This window comes from Trachinotus anak, unplaced genomic scaffold (assembly GCF_046630095.1).
Source record: "Trachinotus anak isolate AG129_WGS33_773 ecotype Australia unplaced genomic scaffold, CSIRO_AGI_Tana_v1 ptg000025l, whole genome shotgun sequence".
NCBI classification, from domain to species: domain Eukaryota; kingdom Metazoa; phylum Chordata; class Actinopteri; order Carangiformes; family Carangidae; genus Trachinotus; species Trachinotus anak.
The window spans coordinates 8,384,905-8,407,386 of NW_027273876.1; the positions used below are offsets into that span (position 1 = coordinate 8,384,905).

At 39.3% G+C, this 22,482-nt stretch overlaps 1 protein-coding gene across 1 annotated transcript; it reads right to left on the reverse strand.

Annotated features, from left to right (window-relative positions):
* Positions 1-203: 203 nt before the first annotated feature.
* Positions 204-21,970, reverse strand: polr3a (polymerase (RNA) III (DNA directed) polypeptide A). The gene is made up of 31 exons (XM_071462660.1): positions 21,568-21,970; positions 20,996-21,131; positions 20,348-20,485; positions 19,674-19,845; positions 19,405-19,559; positions 18,723-18,962; positions 18,121-18,283; positions 17,762-17,898; positions 17,567-17,670; positions 17,338-17,479; positions 16,532-16,672; positions 16,316-16,385; positions 15,872-15,999; positions 15,654-15,792; positions 15,062-15,226; positions 14,675-14,847; positions 12,967-13,078; positions 11,220-11,338; positions 10,703-10,840; positions 9,563-9,733; positions 7,350-7,463; positions 6,022-6,108; positions 5,845-5,927; positions 4,989-5,159; positions 4,436-4,529; positions 4,148-4,240; positions 3,405-3,569; positions 3,000-3,164; positions 1,442-1,573; positions 1,219-1,351; positions 204-1,131 (listed from the first exon to the last, which is right to left on the reverse strand). The coding sequence occupies exons 1-31, from the start codon at positions 21,609-21,611 to the stop codon at positions 983-985; spliced, it is 4,173 nt and encodes a 1,390-aa protein (XP_071318761.1). The 5' UTR covers positions 21,612-21,970; the 3' UTR covers positions 204-982.
* Positions 21,971-22,482: the final 512 nt, after the last annotated feature.

Sequence of the window (22,482 nt, forward strand, 5' to 3'; positions counted from 1 at the left end):
AATATCAAGTGGTCAAACATGTAAAAATTTTGAATTCTGTCTTGGTCAAAGGTTGTGATGATATGTAAGGTCAGGTTACAATTAAAAATGTCTTGAAGCATAAAATGACTGCTTTTCAGAAACTGATTGGCCAACAGGGTGAGATACTGTAAACAGTTCTGGCCTTCAATTGGTCAATCACTGACGAATAATCATTCCCATGATTTTCTTTGTCATTAATTTATTACATTATATACATTATTACATTAATATATGAATAGACTTCATACAGGATGGAACTTCATGTTAATCTTATACAAAAACAAGTATGTTTCCGAAATGACAAACAGAACTACACTTCTGAAGTGGGCTTTGCAGTGTGAATAAAAAGTCTTTTGGCAAATAGACACTGCAATGCTAATAGAGTTTATATTATAATACAAAACTAAGTGCCAAATCAGGTCTGCTTCATGATCAAGAGGAAATGTTTCTTGAGGCTGCTGCACATATAATTGGGTTACATTATGCATACAACACTGCCAAAACTGTTCAGTGCCATTACACTGAGGGAACATGAGATTATGTAACATCCTAATAACAGAGGAAACACACTGTTTTAGAAACAAGTACAAAAAAAGCAAGATAAGTGAAGTGTTTACAGCATCTTAAGTTTTTCCTTACAGTTAACCAGATTGAAAGCGAAACAAAAAGCAATTCTACCATCTCTTACACACGAACAAATTTGCTTTGTAAAATGAAAAGCAGCATCTGTGGCATCAAGAAAAACATCACGCCAAAAAAAGAAGACACAATCCCACTTTCTGTAGATCCCCATAATCAAATTGATCTGACGCTTGTGCAGGCACTTCTTTATCTGCTGAAGATAATCTTAAGATAGTCTGTTAGTAGGCTCCGAAAAAAAAAAAAAAAACAAATGAAAAAAAAACAAAAAAAAAAAAACAACAAAACACTTCAAACATCCCTATTGTTTCTCTCCTTGATGCTATGTGATCAGAGGTATATGGAAGTCTGCACTGTCAAAGAGGAGAGGCCTTTTGACTGGAGAGGGATCCTTATCAGCCTTGTGAAGGAGTTTGAACAGTCCTGTTCCGATATTCATTGGAATCCCCATGATGATGCACTCGGACACACCTGAAACAGGAACAAAGGAAATATTACGGCCCAGTTAAGACTTAAAGAGTAAAGTTCATTTTCATTAGAAATGAAGCATCAGTTTACCGCAGACAGAGTCCTTTTGTCCGAAGTAGGCGGCATCGAAAAGATGATCAGCTGTTTTCTCAAAAGAGGCCAGCATGAGGACGCTCTCCTTCATTTTGGCTAAACCGAACCTGGTGATTCCCAGTATCTCCCCCTTCATGGACAGAAGACAGTGCGCACTCATGTGAAACACTTCTAAATACACAAAACACACACACTACGAGGACAGATGGTGGTTTCATACCTTATAGGACATGAGATCTGCGAGAAGCATGACGTGCCGCCGGTCAATGCTCATTCCATGATTCACCATAGTGTACTGAATCTCATTGATGATTGTGGACCTAGCAGCCTCAATACCCAAGGTCCTCTCAACCTAAAAAATTACACAGAAAAGGTTGTTTGAAGAAAGCTGTGGTCTGGTTCAGTTGTGGTAATTCTATACCCTACTGTAAGAACTCAACATTTGTAATTATCTAAAGTAGAGAGATGGTTAAATTTCATTTTTGTTCATGCATACAGAGCCACCAGCTTCCCTCCATGAAAGTCAAGATTTACCTTTTACACTCAGGAGTGGATATGAGGTGGTGAAGAGTGGATTTGAAAATGCAGTACTCACTTTGCAGTAATGATGATAAAATTGACTGTCAACCTTCACAGACATAGGTGAATACCTTTTTGTCCGTATTGCCACTGATACGAAGCAAGTGTCATAGAAAATCTTTCTCTTGTCGGATGAGAGCACCGTGAGTAGATTTCACAGTGCCTTGACGTAAGTGAGGCAGCGCAGCAGAAAACATTTACCGGCCTTTGGTTTAAAGGCTGCATTTCTAACCAGATATAAAATCAATACTTTTATATTCTTCAGTTGACAGTCAAGATGATCTGAAACACAAAATGAGCCACACAGAGATCAGAGAGACTGGCTCATTTCTTACCAGATGATGATCGATAATTTTTGTGTTTGAAAATGAAAAGAGGCTGCAGATTTAGAAGGTCGATTCTTCAGGATTCCAAAAAGTTAAATGTAAGACCTTCAAAGAGCTTTTTTAATATTTTATAGATTGTACCTCAAGGCCAGTTTCATAGTCATACTGGCAAAAGTATTAAAGTTTGAAGAATTGACTGCAATTATTTATTAATATATTCAATTTTTTTTGCAGTACTTCCCAACAGTTTATAAGAATAAGAAAATAAGAAAAGTTCGAATTCAAACTCTTCCAGACACTGTTTGCAGACACTGGAAGTTGTGCCCATGAATCACGCAGGGTATCATGGGCCAATGAATCATGTGGACACAATTTAACATCATCAAGTACAGCCTCCGAAATGACCAAAAAAAAAAAAAATATCAACACCACTTTAAAATAGTTTGAACAAACCCTCTAACGTTCATGAAGTCATGCATAACTACAGGGCTTATCGGCTGACAGCAATAGTTTCAGGTGGGAACTGGAACCTGCATGTAAAAACAAGCACATGCATGACTAATACATGCACAGATATACATATATTCCTTCATTCCTGATCAAATCAGTCAATTGTTAAAAATATAACAATAAAAAGTAAAACTTGAACTGAAATCGCCTTCACCTACATTTTATTTATTGGTTTTGGTGTCAGGGATGGCCCTGACACCAAAACCAATAAATGCAGAGCAGGTAAGCCTGCAAAACCTAATCTGTCATGGGTGTCAGTTCAATCTCGAAATTCATGTGACAGATGAGGGGCAGATGTGGAGCCATGCAGGACTCAAATCCAAGCTACAGCGCCGCTGGCTTTAAATCTCGCTTGACTAATACCTCGTATGTGTTGTTTGACGTGGTCCTGCTTCCGTTCACGCCGTGTGTTGCCATGACCGCTCGCAGGTTGTCCCCCTCCACCAGCAGTTTGTACTTGTTCTTGCCGCTCTGTTCGTCAATGTGAATGACAGCTCGAGCAACCTCTGGTATTCCTTGAACCACCACCTTCCAAATGGGAAATGAGAACAATGTCAACAGTTTAAAAAAAAAAAAGATGGATTGGCATAGAGAGCGAACACTAATCCATGCAGCAGAGAACTGGAAGATTCTGTTTATTTACAATCTCTCATTCACGCCGCTCTGTCGAAATACAAATTTGGTGTAAAATAAATAATGTGAGCCGGAGTGAAACGAAAAGAAAAACATATATAAGCCAATTTCAGTATATCACACATGGGCTCTCACCTTAGGAAGCTCCTCTTTTAATGACTGCAGCACGTAGTACATGGAGCTTTTGTTGTTCTCTCGTGGAGACACACACACCACTGCCTCGCCGTGCACAGCGATGTCTCCTGGTTTCACTCGCAGCTTCGACATGCAGATAGAGTAACGCACTGTTTCTGCATTTACCTGAGTGACAAGAAAACAAATCAGAGGCCAGGCTCCTATTGTTATTCTTACCAGGCTACACTACAGCACTACTATCAATAATGTAGCACTTCATGATCTACAGACAATAAGTGTGAGACCACCTTCAAGACTTTCTCAAGGCAGTTACTTTAAAGGAATAGTTCTAACATTTTAGGAAATATGCTTCTTTGTTTTGTTGCATTTTTTTGCTCAGGTGTAACAGCTAGCAAAATCTGTTTCTCCTGATAATATCTCATTATGTCGAGATAACGAGCTTTGTTATCTTGAGATAACGCGATAACAAAATATTGGCCTTTGTGTATTGATTTTAGCAAGGGTGTGTTTATGTTTCAACTTTTAATTACGAAGGAAAATAAAGTGTTACTTCCAGTTTCAAAAGTCACATGGTGTTGTTTTAAAGGATTATTATAATTTGAATACTGATACAAAATGATAACCATCACCACACAAATGAGACTGAAGTTGTGACAAACCAGAATAATTCTTTAATGAATCTAGTTGAGAGAGGACACACTTAAAACACTGTCACAAAAAAAGAAAAAAAAAAGTTGTGGTACCTCCAATCGCAGCAACCTTATTCTCTCCAGTGACAATTTCACCAGGATGAAACAGTCATCTGGTAGAAAAACCTCCTCGATGTACTCAGAAATCTGTGGAGGACAGAAATAGACCTTGGCTTTATTACAGCTCTGCACTTCAACTTCATCACATCTTAAACACAGCTACTTTTGATCTACTGATGCCCTTCAGTCCATTCTTTCTATCTTATGGCATAAATGGATTGATAAAGGTTTATGAAAGAAAAAAAAAAAAAAGCAACTACAATATGCAGCAGGTTGGAATACCTCTCCTAGAAGAGTTTTCTCGATCCTCCCCTTCACCAGCCTGGCAAAGTCAGCGTCGTCTTCCACATCCAAATGCGCCGTAATTATCGGGGTGCTGAATGATGAGTAGAAAGCTTCATTAGCTCATTCTGAACAAATTGTGGGTGTATTCATTACTGTGACACATTTATGAGGCCCAGCAGAGCTCATTCTGCTTAATGCACTAATTCAATGTCTAAACCATGGACTCGGTGATCAACATTACACTACAATGAAAGTGCCTTAGGCTGAGCCGTCTCGCTCTTCAATAAAAAAAAAAACAAAAAAAACCAAACAGCAATGATGTCTGGCAGCAATTGTTAGACAGAAAAACCGCTTCCTTTCAAACAGTAGTCAGGGAGTGGTCACGAATGAGTTCTTGTTCCATCTGGCAACAATAATTTCCACTGAATTTCATGAGGCACGCTGAGACAAAGCCGGTACTCACCTTTGAAGGATGAAACAGCTTATTATTTTTCTCCTCTGTTGAAATCACAGGTAACTAAAGAAACATCTCTGTAATTACATATTATACCTGATGTTCTTGGAGGCGTTGATGATCTCTTTGATGCGAGGCACCCCCAGAGTGATGTTCATGGACGCTACGCCAGCAAAGTGGAAGGTTTTCAGGGTCATCTGAGTGCCAGGCTCTCCGATGCTCTGGGCACACAGGGCCCCTACTGCTGAGCCTGGCTCCATCTGAGCTCTACATGAGTCAACACATGATGAGAAACAAGTCTCTGAGGTGAGTCAACTTCCATTTAACTGACTCCGCTTTCAGTAAAAGGTGAAACAGCAGTTATCACACAAAAATTGTGTTGTATATGAAAAAAGGTAATTTATTGGTCTATAAAAAAAAAATCCTAAATTCTGATTAAAAACAATAAATCATAAAAGAAAAGCGGGGGAAAGTCTGAGAACCAGCACCAACACAGATGAACAGATTGCTTTTAGCCATGCTAGTGGCATGGCTCCAGCATTGGTTGGGCCAGACTGAGGTATGTCAACAAATACTGGAATGATTTGCCATGAAACCTGGCATCCAAAAGTGGTCTCAGACTTTTGGACCCCACTGTGTATATATATGGTTGGAGGATGAAGCCTTACTGACTTTGGTGAATTGAAGTGGTTGGATAACGTTGTAAAAACCAGCTCTTTGCTACCATGACCTGACCCTCTGTCTTGTTTTTACTTTGAGGGACATAATCAGCCGCTCCGTTATGGTTTAATTGCGGTGATCAGGGTCTTCTTACAGCAGAAAACAAAACGAAAATCAGTGTGACATTTGCTCTAAACGAATCTCTTCCTTACAAAAGCTTCTGTTCTCCTGAAAATGGGTAACACACAAAAGCAATGAGCCTTAGAAAAGCACTATGACATGAGCCTTGTACCTCATGTATTTGTCTCTGCAGGTTTCAAGGAACTTCTCCAGCTGTGTGGGTGTAATGCGGTCCAGCTGATAGAGAACCTTTGGCTGCAATATAAAGTAGAAAGACACTCAGTTAGTTTCAGAAATACAGGAGCTTAAAGATATTGCTGAACCCAGCACATTAATCGATGGTGTCTACCTCGCTGGTGCCGTTGTCGTTGATGCCGTACTTGTCTCTTGTCTTCTTGATCCTTTCTGAAACGCTCTTAATAAACTTCTTTATCTCCTACAGTTGAGGGGACAAAATCATTTTCAGATGTCTAGTCCAAAGGTTCATTAACATCCTTAAGAACCGACAATGAAATGTGACCAAACTGTACGTTGTTTGACACATGATACACTGTCATGCAGTTGTTAGATACCACAGAAAACAGGTCAGACGTGGACGATGCAACCTCCTATAAAACCAAGCAGTACAATGTCAGAGTGTGAATCTAAGCACATTGACCAAGGCTCTTTAATTGTAATTGTAATTGTCTTTAATTGTAAAAGAGCAATGATGAGATTATTAAACATTATTATTAAGCTGCTCCAAATCTTAATCACACCATTCACAGTTCAGTTAAAGCACAACCCAGCATGCTTGGTCACCAACCTCCAGGTACTTCTCTGAGCCTGTGTCAGTTAACTCCTTCACAAGAGGACGGGGGGGAGGGGGGGGGTTCACATGTATTACTGCCAGCACACCAATTAACTGCTTGTAACTGGCTCTGAGTTCATTTAATAGCAGTATTTCTCTATACTGTAATTGTTACATCCAAGACAAATGTCATCTCAAACAAAGCCTAATCACACTTTCACATTAATTGCCATGTTTATTCCTCTTCAGAGCGCACATTCAAAAACCAATAAAGACAGACTGAATCAAAGGATATGCTTTAAGTCATGTTTTCCTGTGGGCTTGGTACATGTTAGCCTTGTACCACAATCATGAATTTCTCTCTGCCCAATTAAGCTGATTGTTACTGTGTCAGTCAAGGAAATAGAAATAAAAAAGAAAGCTGTTTTCCTGAAAACTATAAAGAATCTTTATATAATAACAACAACAGAAACTTAAGTAGCACTAACAGTTCATAGCAGTTGTGTAGCACTATGAAGATATACATAACTAAACCTTTAAGTTTTCATTGTTGTATTTTATTCTGAAATACAGAGGGACATGTGGGTGTTTTGCAACAACAGTGACTTTTCGGGTTAATTTTTTTATGGTTGATTCAACTGCTGTATTTGCTGACATGATTGTCGAGTTTCCTGCCGCAGTACAGGCAACATCTGCACCCAAAACAACAAACTGTAGTTTTATCACTTCATGTTATCAAGAACCTTCAGAGAGAATTGTCCATCCTCTTTTAATAGATTGAATTATACACTCTTCTGTTTGACGACTAGAAAATACATCATGATTCTCCTCTTTCCATATTTAAAAATATAACTTTCATAGATAGCGCTGTGCTGTGGTGAGGTTACCTCCAAGAAGCTGTCTCTGCAGCACAGGAAGTCAGCTCTCTTCATGATAGCATCTGCAGTGAGGACCACCTCGTTTTGACTGAGTGCAGGCTCATCTTGACATGTGTAGACTGCCTGGAGGGGGACAGGAAAGAGAAAAAAGGTGATTATAGGGAGCCGACACAGCAGAGGCACCCATTCATAGGTCAACAGTTCCTGATAGTTCCCTCACACTAGGGTTAACAGCTCCTGATGATCCTCCTAGCATCTGGAATTAATTCAAAGTGACAACAAAGAGAAAGAGAACTATTGACTAGAACAGAAAGGTCCAGCTAATCATATTCATTCTGATCTCCATTTATGAGCAGATCCTTTTGTTAACACATAATTCACTTTGTTTGCTTGAACCATTACAAATACATTACCAATCAGATTAGTAATGATCTCTTGGTAGATGGATATCTATGGTAATTGCCTTGGTGTCAATTGATACAAACAGCATATCACACATGATAATAATAATGATAATAATGATGAAAACTGCTGGTGTTTTACTGCAATGTATGAAATGTGCCGTATGAGTGAAAACGCTTTGCCTTGCCAGTAACACATTAACATGCAACAGAGGGTTTTCCTGGAGATTTCTGAGATCAATCTTCTCTTGCAAACATGCCTCTGTCATTAATTACTACACTCGCTGCGGTAAACACAGGCAACATTTTACACAGATGGCAGACTGCTAATCACACGTAATAACGAGAAGAAACAGAGATGCCTGGGGTCAACAGTCAATCTATTCTTGATTACAGTTAGAAAAATTCACTTTTTTTAACAAATGTGACTGAATAAATTTGTGTTACAGTCACAAACAAAGAAGAATGTATGGACTGGAAAAAAAACGCTTACTACTAATTCATTTAAGCCTTTTTTATTACCGTGTTCACAAATATTAGTGATATTAAACTTTCAACTGCACCAGAAAATATTAATAATTTAGATATAATTGCCATCTACTGTTAATCCCAGTATTTTCAGATAATCTGGACGTGATAGATGTTTCCCAAGGGGTTAAAGGTCAAAGTTAATTATGCCGAAAATGCACATTACATTGAGTAAACATGTGAGAAGACCTGAAGGTGAGTCCAAGCCACTAAAATATCTGGGCTCCTTTATGAACACCTTCAGCCAGAAAATTAATTCTAACCCACAGATTTAATTGCTCAGCCATCATGACCACTTTCCTGCAGAGAAAATTAATTTCAATTTCCTATAATTTCATTTAATTAGCTGGGATCTGAAATGCGCCATGGCTTGACAACAAAAGCTGAATTTGCTATAATTTTAACAACAACACGTATGTTTTCACATGAGGAGATTCTGTGGTAATGAGCTGCCTCTCTGGCTGCCACCGGGCTCCTGGCGCTGGGAAAACATTCACACTGGTGTTTGTTCTCCCAGTGCACCAGTCAGAGAAGCTTGGTTTGTTTTTTTTTTCAATATATGGTCATATTATCTGTCAGGGCTGATGACACGTGCATCCTCTGTTTTTTTTGTCTGTTTTGTGTCTGTCAAGTTGAAATTCTTAAAACTGGTAAGAGCCCAAACAATACGTCAGAAGATACTTGAGAAAAAAAAAATCAGATAAAGACACAGTAAATTATACTATATTATTTGGCAGGTCCTACTTCAGGAACTGCATCACTGTTTTCTTTTTCTTTCTTATTATTAATTCCTGCTCGTCTTCCCGTCTAAGCACTAGTGTGGCAGATTGATTTTTATTTATCCAGACTAGGTTGGCTGCATAAATGAAGGTAAGAGAGCTTCTTCTTCTTCAACAATATCACTAAGAGGTGAACCAATGACTTTCTGTTCCTGAGAATCCACCTCTCCAGATTTGTTTTTTGGGGTTTTTTTACTGATAGACAACAGACTAAACATTAGCATACCAAACACTAAGTAGTGTGTGGTGCACATTCAATGTCCATGAAGCTTCAGATACAGACATGCAGACCAAACAAAACAAAAATGAAAGACAATTATTCAAGTGAAATGTGACCGCACTAACATGAGGGGTGATGTAAAGTTTATGTGAGAGCCACATTGAGATCATTTTTTTGGTTTGCACGTGTGTTGCTGTATGCGTGGGTGTGTGTGCAGATAGACCAGCCCATGTGTCTGTGTGAATGTGACTAAGGGTGAATAAGAGAACTGGAAAAACTGCTGATTTAACTTACTCGGATGTTGTCCAGGACCCTCTTAAACTCCAGTGGCTCATCCTTCCCCTCCATTGCAGCGGGGTCCAGACCGTCACCGCCATAAATAAACTGAATGATGTCACCGGTGGAGCTGCGTACTGTCAGGTCGTACTGTGAGCACAAATCCTCCAGGGACTTCACCAGTCGCCTCTGTCCAAACACAGGCAGGAAATAAATATCACAATGACATACAAGACAGACACACAAGAAAAAAACCAAAATCCCCAATGCAGGTAAATATCTGAAAACACATCTCAGATGAAACCCTGACTGAGATGAAACTCCTCTAAGACTTTTATATATTTGCTGCTTTTCAGTGTTTTTATTATGATTTTAAAATGAATGTCTCTGGGGGTTGGACTGACTCACCTCGGGCTCTGAGACTTTGCGATGTGGATTTTGGGTATAATTTAGACAAAACAATGAAGGGATTAATTTAAAACAATCAACATAAATATTGATTATAAAAATAATCATTCATGGGTATATTAGGAATTCTTTATTTAAGGATTCCTCAGTAACACTGGTAAGGTGGGAAATTATGAGTGTGTTATGCTTTTGACTTAAGTGGTGCTCCTAAATATGGACAGATGCTCCTGAGAAGACGACACCCCGGGCTTCAGAAGCTTGTAATGGTCACCTTTCACTATTTTTCAAGAATTTATAATTTTATATTATTGGATTCATCAAAGATTAAACAAACTGATAATGAGAAGAAAGATTTTTTTCTCAACTACATGTCTCATTTTATTTGACATGGTCGCTTTTTGGTTTCAGCACTTTCCCAGCCTACCATGCAAGGAATTAAAGTGGCGTCACATAATTTATGACTGTTAGGGAAGTCTATTTCAAGATGTCTCTGACACAACCCCCACTGCTTTAACCTCCCCCTAAACCATAACCTGTATTTGATGTTTTGGTTCCAAAACAGAGTATGGACTGGAAAGGTAGAAATATCAGCATTTAATGTAAGTGATGGTGGAAACACCACAGTCTGCTGGACTAACAATGACAACCTTAAAGTCTAAAGCAGACAGGCGCACACATTTAGATTCAGTCCTGTGATATCATAATGGCAACAGGAGCAAATCATGGTGGAAAAACGTCCTCAGGCATTACCTGCATGTATCCAGTCTCTGCTGTTTTCACAGCAGTGTCCACCAGACCCTCCCGGCCAGCCATTGTGTGGAAGAAGAACTCTGTGGGCGTCAGGCCAGAATAGAAGCTGTTGGCCACAAAGCCTTTCGCAGCAGGCAGCTGTAGAAAAATCACCATTAAGCCATTAAGGAGGCAGGTCTGCTCTTGTTATTGTTGTTGTCTCAGTTCAGTTTTCTTATCCCATCAATTGTTATTCTTCTACATATGATCCTTGGGGAAACAGAGATATGAATATAGACAAAACAGTAATAGAATGCATTGACGTTTTCTGATTCAGCACTTGAGAGCTGATGAGTCAGTGAGACCTGGATGTGACACAACTGATTATCAAAATTCAAATAATTCAATAAAAACAGGAGACGCTACCCTTGTACTATGTTTTTTTCCATTTGCGAAAGCTCATCAACCACTGTAAAACCCAACAAACAAATCCCTTTGAGGAATATACATCAAAATAATTAAACAAATTGGACCTTACCTTTGAATGCTTTTCAAAGTGAGGCAGGGAGCGATTCTCAAAGCCATCAGGTACTCGAGAGCCACTTATGGCCTGCTGGCCCACACAGGCAATCATTTGAGATATATTAATGAAGGATCCTGTATGTAAACAGAGGAGACGGATGAAAAGAGGAGACATAGTACGTGTGTACACACACACACACACACGCACACACATACACGCGAAAAGGAATAATAATTAAAATACAAGAAACAGAACACACGCAAAGATTCCCAATTTAGAATCTATTTTAGTAGAAGACCAGGGACGATTTTATGTTGTTTCAGATAAAAAACTGATACTAAAAAAATACTACATCTGTTTTTTTTTTTCAAACCAGAAGCAGAAGTAATAATAACGGACAGAGCTGATGTTTAATTTTCCTCTCCTTGTGACCTCAGAACACAAGCACAAAAACTTTGTGAATAAACTAATGGTTTGTAATTTATCTAGCAACAGAACTTCACCATTTTCAGTTCCTCAAATATGAGGATTTGCTGATTTGGGGTTTTGTATCATTATAGAAATGAAATTACTATTATAATTTCTGTCTTTATAGTCTTTATTGACAGTAGAATCAGACAGGAAAGGACCTTGTCTGCAATCAACCTGGGGATGTTGTGATTATGTTGTGTTACTGTTTGTGTCTTAACCACTATGATTAGCAGGATGCCTCTACATAGAGAACTTTAGCTTATGGATTGTTGCTTGGACAAAACAAGCATTACGGAAACTTACTTAACTTAGTTCAGGTATATTGTGATGTTTTTCACTTTTCACTTTTACGACTACGATAATAATTATTATTTGTGACCATAAACTGAAAATGACATCATAGTGTGAGATTATCATGTGCTTGTCCCCCAAAGATGATGACATAGTTGCATGGTTTTCTTTAGTTAATTTAAATTACTACTGGGCAGTTAATGTGTTAACCTGCTGTTTTACACTGGATAAGATTTTTTTTGTACTGCCAGCTGATGATGACACAGTTTAATCTACTATGATAACTTCTGTTTCTATAAAAGGTGGTTGTGTCCTCTCCGACTGTCTGAGGCAGAAGTGATTTGTTGTTTTCTTAGACTTTTCTTATTTCGGTGTCTAAGCACAGGGAACACTGATATCAGAGAACAGGTGTTAGACAGGGAGTCACCCAAGGTTCTCTTTGATTTCTTCTGTTTGTTTCAGTGTCTCACTTTGTGGATTGCTCATCTCATCGGAGAACAGGGGTTACAGGATAAGTTACCTCAAGTTTTATTTGTTGCCTGAACAGAAAAAGAACATTTATTATTATTCTGCCAGTTACCTTTTGCTTGCTCAGCCATACTGATACCGAACTCACTCAGACTTTACATGTCCAAAGTTTTTTCTATTTATTTCCTCTGCCTTTTAGGGAGAAAGTTTGTCCCCTCTCAGTCTGAGTATCTACAGCTGGTGGTGCTTATCAGCCTCACAAAATTAGACTATCCTGTTTTTTTCTGACTACCTACACAGGCTTTAATTCTTTCTCTTCCCACCTCAGACTTTTTTTTCTCTGTAAAGTCCATAATTTATCACTTCTTTTTTTGAGTGCTAAAAAATTTGGTTGCTATCAAGGTACAAAATTATTTGCAGAAGATATTCCTAAAACGACAACCTTTGGATCTCTTGCTGTGGTCTTCCCAGGTTCATTCACTGCCTCTGCATTCGAGCAACCTTTTCTTTAAGAATACATCAGCTCGCTTACCTTTGGAGCCGCAAAGAGCCATGATCAGAGGGCTGTTGCTCTTGTCGAGCTCCCTGAGGCAGGCGCTGCCAGCTCGGTCTCTGATGACAGACAGCTCTCTCAAAATGAGAGCCTATTGACAAACACACATAACATAAAACGATCTTGGTTGATGAATAAACATACATTAAGCAAATGTTGATCCACACAGATAAAAGCTGTGTTTGTAATAATGTTTGGAGCCTTTTGAAACAGGTGAGTGTAAAGCATACATTCATATCATACAAACATTTGTACATTTACTACAATTATCACTTTTAGTCTCAAGCTTTGGGGGCATACAAATGGCAGATATGAATTGATGTAGACAGAAGAAAGTTTTTCTTCCATAGATTAATCACTCGATGATTTATGCATTTCACTTTTCAGCAACGTCACTATTACTGCCCTGGCACAATCAAACTTCAAGCATTTTCACTGACTGTGAAAGCGCAAATGGTTGGACTGATAATGATCAGCAATCAGCCGTCTGATGGAGATGTTATTGGCTCAAAACAGCAGTCTAGCATTGGTTATCATATAGGCTTTGGGAAAATTTTAAGTAACACCTTTGACCGAACTCAAAAGTTCTGTGCGGTAATTGCGCCATTTACCAGCAGTATGTGATTATGGTGACAAATCCACAAACTTGCAATCTGTAACTTTTTGAATTTTGAGCATATGAAGTACATCATTCGGTAAAAAAATCTGAAATATACGCAGAAATTCTCTGCATATATTGGCTGGTGAAGAAACAACTATTCAGAGAGTCTGGTTTTAGGCACAGCATGAGGATTTCAAGCAAATGCATTAAAATGTGAAGTACTTCATGGAGCAAGTGATTATGGATTTTGAAGTTTTTTGTTACAGCAGCTTTCCAATCCACATATTTTAACAGTTTCTAATGCTTATATTTCTTGGCCCCAGTGGTACAAATGTTGTGAAAAGGTGGAATGGTTCAAATATATTTATTAGCATTATTGCTCAGGTGTATTAGTGAGATGTTAGCATAGCAACATGCCTACAATTTAGTCAGATTTCATTACAGATTACATACTATATGCTTCTGAGACATACCCAGTGTGTCTGTCTGCTCAGGATGAGAGCCGACCTATACTGGCTTTTTGAGGCAATTGCTTATGCTGATATCAATATTTAAATGTTTAAAAACTATATTAATGACATATCAGCTGATATTCCTTTTTATATGAGCACACTTCATGTTTGATAAGAAGTTTGCTTATCAAAGAATTGTTACAAAGACATTTTTACAAAATGAAAAATTAACTTGTCAGTACTTTGTGGTGGACAAACTATGTAATGCCTACGAAGAACTGACTGACTTGGTGTCACTTCTAATATCAACCTGTTCTTTTAGCATCACAGCTCAGCTGTTGCTTAACATTGCTCATCAACTAATTCAACTCATCGCCAATTAATTCCAATTAATTTTCACCTGCTCATCCACTCCAGGCTTACTTCTTAATAACATCCTCGTTTGAAATTTAAATGAAAGTGAGTCATTCACACTTCTGATGACTCAACACTAGTGTGGATTTTCAGTTAATGTTGTGGGGATGGGAAGTGTCATGTTGTGTAGTGTGTGGCTGATAAAATAAGAGGAAGCAGTGAGGATCAGATTATGCATTTAAATGGATGCTAATATTTTCCGTGTGTCAATATATCCTACCTCCAGGGTCTCCTCTGCTGTGCAGCCTGGCTGCTGCTGCAACTTGCCCGTCTGCAAAGCTTCGATGTAATCATCACATTTCTTGTAGCCGTCATCCAGCAGGTCATGTTTGGCCTGAAGCAGACCCTGGCCCGGTGTCACGTCACCGATTCCAATAGAAAAGCCCCGGTTGGCTGAAAGATGGGGGTTAAAAAAGCTAACTTAAGTTACATTCAATATCGCTATACATTATCAAATATATGGAACTGAAAATTACTACTACTCTAGTACCAAAGAGTGTCACTGATTCTATTATAGCTTTCTAGGTTTATTTCTGCAGAGATAGACATATCTAAATTGTTATTGCATTGTAAGACACATGTTGTTAAAGCACTGGAGACAACCTACAGAGAAACACTGGGGCGAGTCTTGCCAGGCGGGACATGGCATTGGCAGCCTCCAGCTGTCCCCAGTCTCTCAGCAGGATGTAGAAGATGTTGTTCTTGGAGCCAGATCCCAAGGTGCCCTTGTCCATGCTGCCACACATCAGCTCGCTGTTGTGGATCACCACGACTGGGAAGGTGAAAAGGGAATGTGACAGGAATTGACGCCATTAGGTCCCAGAATAGAAAGAAGACAAAGGTGAACAAGAATTTCCACTTTAAGGTTGAATGCCTCCGCCATCAGTCAAGTTGCAGCTTAATTGTATGTCTGCCCAGACTCATATAATATATGTAGTGAAGGCTTTGAAGGACTAGAACAGTGACTTGACTTGGCTTTGTTTTTCCTGTTCTGCCGTATGTCTACCATATTAATGCACAAGTTCACTGCCAGAAACAAAACAACAAATCAGTTTAAGTGTGCTTCTGCAGCTGTGCACAGGTTTCTAGCACAAAAAAAGAATCAGAATCAATCCGAACGAGATTACGTGAAAATAACATTTAACTTCTTAACATTTTAATTTATATGCTTTGTGGATATTATTACTAAAGGAACTCACATGAGTCATTGTGACAGAGATCCTCTCCCTTGCCACAGTACTGTTTGCCCTTGGTCCTCAGGTTGGCCTTGACTGGACATTCCTTACTCGGCTTCAGAATGAGGCTGAAGATCTGTTTGCCTGTCCACAGAGCCATGGGCTGATGGACACACAGACAGATGTGAGTGGCAGCTCACAAATACAGAGTTATGTAACAGGCTCTCTGCAGAGTGGAGTACCTTCATTATAGCTGGTCGGGGGAGCGAGACCCTGATCTTATCATCTTTGCCCACCAGGATTGATGCCACTATCTGACAGGCTTTCGCTCTGTCAAAGAAGGTGTCCTTCAGCGTCAAGAGGTAGGCCCCTACGAGGTAGAAATGTTCTATAAGATTAATGGAAACAACTATAGTTGACTTTTAAATATGGCTGAATTGCTCCCCCATCAGGTAGAAAATAATTATTCAATACCATATTTAATTTAAATATTTTAAGATCAATTATGTCATTAAAGCACTGAATGAGCATTTTCTTGTACAATTAGAGACCTCTGTTCCACATTTAACATTGCATATCCTTTTCCAGATATACGTGTGTACTGGAAATGACAGTTTTCCCTTTCATCGTGGATAAACAAAACAACAAGGGCACTGTGAATGGCTACTGTACGTCATGGCACTTACCTGTCAGAAAGTCCTGAATGGCAGCAATCAGAGGTTCGCCGTTTCTTGGAGTTACAAGATTAGCTTTTGTCTGCAAGAAAAGATAACAATTTGTGTCAAGCTGCAGTCAATTCCCTTTCAACAATACAGTTCCTGACAGCAGCTTTTCCTTGCTGAACGTCAACGCTGACAGGTGCATGTATACTAGATGGATACATGTGCTGTGATGATGCATACCCCCATCAGGACCAAAGCCTCAGCTTTGGCTTCTTCAGTCTGAGGTAGATGGAGGTTCATTTCGTCACCGTCAAAGTCGGCGTTGTAGGGGGTGCACACACACTCGTTGAATCTAAACGTCCTGTGAGGTTTCACTCTGGCCTGTGATTTGGGAAGAGATAATACATAAGATACACAAAGAAGGAACTAAACAAAGCCTTACTACAAGATCAGAATGAAAATGAAATGAAAACTTGAAAAGCAGCACTACATTGAGAATGTTTTGGTAAAACTCTGGAGCACAAACTTGTCTACTTCAGTTTACTGGGACTAATGGAAGCAGTTTTAGATGCAGTAAATAACTAATTACTGATTTTGTTCCTGTTTGTCTCAGACTGCTGTCAGACACCTGTGCCTCATCAGTGCACAAACACAGTTTTTTTTCCTCAGTAGCTCAAATTATTATGTGAGCATAAAATTTTGCTTCAATGTCAACAGTTTTTGAAAACTGTGACTTTTTAAACTCAGCATGAAAATTTCTTTTGCAAGCCAACTGTGGAGGGTCCACCACAAACAACTGAAAAAAAAAACAGAAATTGTAAGCGACATGGTTTGATTATGTTAAAACTCTTGCAAATATTTTTCCTGTGGTGGCAGATACACCACAAAAAGAAAGTTATGGCAACGACAAAGGCATTTTTATGATGCTTAACAATTTTTAACATCAACATCAAGTTACTTAAACTGGAACAAATGACAAATATATCACAAAGTCCCTTTCTCCAATCTACTTTTATTGGAGTCGTAGGTCAAAAAACTAAACTTACAATGTGGGCCATGATGCTAAGTTTGTGCAAAGAGGGTTGTCGATTGAAGAGGACAATGTCTCCGTCTATTAGGTGCCTTTCAACAACATCACCGAACCTCAGCTCCTGTGCGATCTTCTCACGGTTTCCATACTTCAAAAACCTGACACACAGAGAGGACTGTATTTTGGTGGTGAACCACATCAGGTGAACACTGGTTTGAATTTGCCCCAGAAGGAGCCAGACTCACCTTTTCATCTGTGTGTGACGATTCTGGATAAAGTTGGCTCCGGGGTGAACGTCAGGGCCGTTGCGAACGAGTTTTCTCATGAGCTCCAGATTGGCCTTGTTCACCTATAACACAGATCCAAATTTTGAGAACTTAAAACTCTGGCATGGAGGTGGTTGTTTAGTGTATTTGTTGTAGCCATGGAGCGGGGCGTACCCTCTCTGGGTACGTCAGGATTTTGGCCACATGCACTGGGACGGCCACCTCATCAATCCTCAGGTTTGGGTCAGGAGAAATGACAGTTCTGCCTGAGAAGTCCACTCTTTTCCCTGAGAGGTTTCCTCTGAATCGACCTAAGTAAACACATCAGTCAGTCTGCTCTGTTTTTGTATTTCAGTTGCACAAAGACAATACCTGCACCTATACCTGCTAAATGCCAAATTAGCAAAAATTTGAAATTAGTATCCTCTTTACTGTATGCAGATTGTCCAAATTACAGAAAAATAAAAACAAAAAAACCACATTTGAATACTGCTAAAAAAAATAGATATCATAAGATTTAATATACACTATACCTTGCTTCCCCTTGAGTCTCTGCACAAAGCCTCTGGTCCATTTCTTAGGAGCCATGTTGAGGGGGATGCCAGACAGCTCGCTGTTGATGTAAAGGGCACACTGCAGCTGGAGGAAATCCCAGTCCTCCATGATCATCTGAGTCTTAGCCCCTGTCATACGATGCTGGATGATCAAACAGTTAGTTAATATGGGTTGTTTTCATTAAGGAGAGATCTTATAACTGCATTTAGGACTTCTTACAGTTGTAAATCTGACAGACCGCAACAGACCACTTCAGAAACCAAATGAGCAGATTTAAATTGGAGAAGAGACATTTCCTCATTTATTGGACTCAGTGTTTGCTTTCTGGCTTCACTGTTAAGGAGCTGTATGCTGTGTGAAATGTGATTTATTCTAGCTGGAGGCGGAAGGAATCTGCAATAATGTTATATTTTCCTTTTCTAAAAGCTGAAGATATGAGTAGCTTTTGGCCAGCTGGCTCAGAGCGCCTCATTCATTTTAAATTAAATCCATCTTTTAGTCTGAAGTTTACTTTCTTCAAACTGGAGGCCTTCTATCAATACTGTTTGATAAGTAGCAACTGTCAGTGACAGATACCAACCTTTTTTATGACATCATTGAGGAAGATGATCTCCGTGAGCTTCATGGTGAGGTCGTCCTCGTTAGTGCCTGACTTCAGGTCGCTGATCACAGAGGGTCGAATGCAGAGAGGAGGCACCAGGAGGCGGGTGAGGATGAGGTCTGCAGGTTTCCCTGCCTCAGGATTCATCAGAAGCAGGGGAATGTCTTCTTGGGGAATCCTCTTGAACAGGTTGAGCACCACCAGAGGGTTCAGGTTTTCCTAGAAAAGAAATGATGGTCAAGGCAAAGTGAGGTAAAACACATGGTTATACAGATCTTCTACTTAGAGCTAAATCTTGGTCTTTTTTTGAGAATAATGATTCTTTCCACAGCTTACTTTGAGGAATATAACTTTACTATAATGTTCTACAAATCTCTTTCTTCAACTCCTCAATGAACGTTAATTAAAAATGTGTGATTTTTCTTCAATTAAATGAGAGAATAATCAGCAAATAATAAATACAGCAAAATCTGACCAATCTTTCAGAGCCAACTTTAAACATGGATTTTGCCAGAAAGCAAAACATATTGAGGTTTGATACCCAGCATTATTTCTGCTTTACCTTCTTATACTAGTCAGGCACTCTCACTTGCCATATACCAGAGTTTGGCGACACTAAATGACACCACCTGCGCAGTGTGAAACAGAGTAAAAAGTTCACCTGTGCTCTGCTCAACAGAGGCTCCACCACTTTGTTGTGCTCGATGGCAATATCAAAGGACTGCAGGAAATCTGACACAAAAGGATCCACCACCTTCTTGGTTGTTTTATACTTCTCGTGGATGATCTTAAGCAGGCCGCACTTTTTCACTGGTCCTTAAAGGCAGAAGAGACACCGGACTCAGCTTTTCCATTTATCACATCAGGATGACTAGAGCACAAAGTCAGTGTCAGAGTTTAAATATCAGAATTGCAAATGCCTTTTCTCACCATTGAAAGCGGAACATTTCAGACAGATTGTCCTTTTGCGGCATTTATCAGAGATTTTCTTCTTCAGCCCTCGTTTCTGGAGATAGGCCAGGTTAGGCCTTTTCAAGTAATCCATGAACTGCAGTTTCTCCTCTTTCGTCAGCATTATGCTTGAACATGTCTTGCATATCATCTAGACACATGACGAAATACATAATTAGAATGAGGGAACTGAATCAATGTCTCACACAAATGCTTAAATTATCAAAGGTGGGATTAAGGCTACATACAAAAGCAGTGTAAACTATACTAAAATTTTGATTCATTTACATGTTTAGGAGATTGAAAAGACTGAGCTTCATGACACACACACACAGATTCTCCCTCTTCTACTTTTGATACTCTACTGACCCCTAAAGGAAAAACTATATTTGTGCACTCCAGATAGAGGTACCTTGTACGAACCAATTTTAGTGGTTCGAGTGGTTCTTCTTGCACAGTATGTAACATGAGCTTGAAGGTTGAGCTCCATACCAATTATGCTAATCATCTGCTAATTTCTAGCAGAACCCGAGGTTGGAATCTCCAAATGACTGATTTCAAAATATGAACCATCATTTTTTGTGCTACCCTTGAAGACAAATGTGAATTCTGGAGTTTGTGTTATTTCAGAAAAAAACGCTAATAACACTTGCCTGTAAGATTCCTATGATGGCTTTGAAATAGCCGACATGAAAACATGGCAGCTCCAGATCCAGGTAGCCATAATGTCCCAAACAATCTGCCAGATTCTTTCCACATGTCAGACACGGTCGGTCTTTCTCACTGGTACCCTGCAGGAAACATGGCAGGGAACGGAGAAATTCTAGGTGTGAGGGTGTTCAAATGCTGAATAACATAGTTCAATATAATCCTAGTGTTTGACATTTGTCCTAAAATAGGTGCAGATTGGACTGTGTCAGCCGTATGGTTAGTTAGGATGCAGTGGTGTGTGACCGGTGTTATAAACTCAATCACTTTCGAAACAGCCAAAGATTTTTGATTCAAATGGTTGAACTTACTATAACAATAACTATTACTATTTTTTTCTATAATTCATTGATTTAAAAACAAGACTCTTCAACTAGTGAATTTAAGTTCTGTAATATTGTGTTTGTTGGCCCAAACGCCACACATAAAAGCAGAGATCTGGAAGCAACTTTATTTTGATCTTGTTATGATGGAGAGTAGTGATTAAGTTTATAAGTCCCCCAGACAATGTAGGCAAAAAGACAACAGTCTAGGTGAATGAAATAAACAGGAAGAAACACAAGAAGGTTGGGTTGTGTGTGTTCATGTCGTACCATACGGTGGTCCAACACTCCATAGGGCAGTGGGGTGTGTTTGGTGTCTTGGCTGTACAGATTTTTACTGACCACCTGGATGTGAGCCTGCTGACGCATCTGCTCAGCAGACTTCATCCCAAAGCAGATGTGGCTTCTGTAAACCAGCACAACGAGTAGAGCAAAGAAAACCACAGGATTAATATGTTAAAAATTACAACTTGTCATATCAGCAGCACTGAAGCAAACCAACATTGTGCAAGGATTCCTGTTGTGATACACTTTTCCACAAGCATCCAAGTGATAGGCAGCAATGAGAAACTCAATAAACTAAGACCAATTCTAAAAATCAGATTGTCTTGGCTTTAAATCCTCAATTTCTTTTCACATAGCGCACAAGGGAGCTAATGTTTCAGAGGGCGTGAAGGTTTAACCCTAGTGAATTATTTGACAGTGTGGCAGTGACACTGTGTCCTCCACTACTTTGCAACATTGAGGTAATGAACATCTTGTCAATATTAGTCACATTGAAAACTGAGTGGCTAACCAGTGAGCTAACACGCTAGCGGTGTTCCCCAGTCTCTTATACTCACATTTTCTTGGCCACATCTGTCTCTCTGAACTGCTCTTTCACCATTTTGGCAGTTTCACCCAAACAAACAACAACACAACTAATTAAACTGTTATTTAGTCCTCATTCCAGCACACTAGGCTTCATGTGTAACCAGCACGCTGTCACTTGGCTTCCCCATGTTGTGGAAATGCTAGCGGCCATGAAGTTAGCTTCCGTTTCGTAGCTTCCGATTCGGCAGTTAAGGGGAACGTTAAGGGAAACTTATCTGAACCACTGTTATTTCCCCCATTTTTGCCAAAACCTTCACTGTGTCCTGTTGGAGGTAATTTTTTTTCACTATCCCCACAATTATTAATATTTAAGGATTCAAAAAATTTGAAGACGCACTTTCAGAAAAGTTAGGTTTCTCTTAACTTAAACAAAGCGGAAGCAGCTACGAGTCGGAAGCCAACTTCAGCGCATTGATAACGCAATGTGTTGTTAGCGTGTGAGCCACGGTAACGCTGCCTTCAGGGTTCGTCGGTAATCAAGGAATCTTTAGCTTAGTGGTTGAAAAGTCAATGGAGGGAAGCTGACTGATAAAACATTTAAACCATTAATCATGGCATGTATACATTCCTCCCCTTCAGCTACAGCTGTGACGAAATTTTATTTTATCCTAATGTGATATTACAGTGCCAAAGAAGGTATGAACGTCTATGCAGAATTTTCGAACTTTCATATAGTACCTGAAAGCAGCACAAGTCTATGCACAATAACAGCAAAGACAATTCATGGCAGCATGAGGGCAATCAGTATCAAGTGAGTGCTGACACCTACCGGCTAAAATGTATAATAATTCCAAGGGGGTTTGGCCAGAAAGGTGAATTGCCTTCATGCACAAGGAAAAATGAATGAAATCATCCAAACTAAAATATTTTACGAGAAGCTATTT

What these genes read in the sequence shown, in the direction of transcription:
- polr3a (XM_071462660.1), bottom strand. Translation starts at nt 21,611, where the DNA reads ATGGTGAAAGAGCAGTTCAGAGAGACAGATGTGGCCAAGAAAAT. An exon ending in ACGACAACGGCACCAGCGAG is followed by an intron (nt 5,928 to 6,021) that starts GTAGACACCATC and finishes TTTATATTGCAG; the next exon opens with CCAAAGGTTCTCTATCAGCT. An exon ending in TAAAAGAGGAGCTTCCTAAG is followed by an intron (nt 3,165 to 3,404) that starts GTGAGAGCCCAT and finishes CCCATTTGGAAG; the next exon opens with GTGGTGGTTCAAGGAATACC.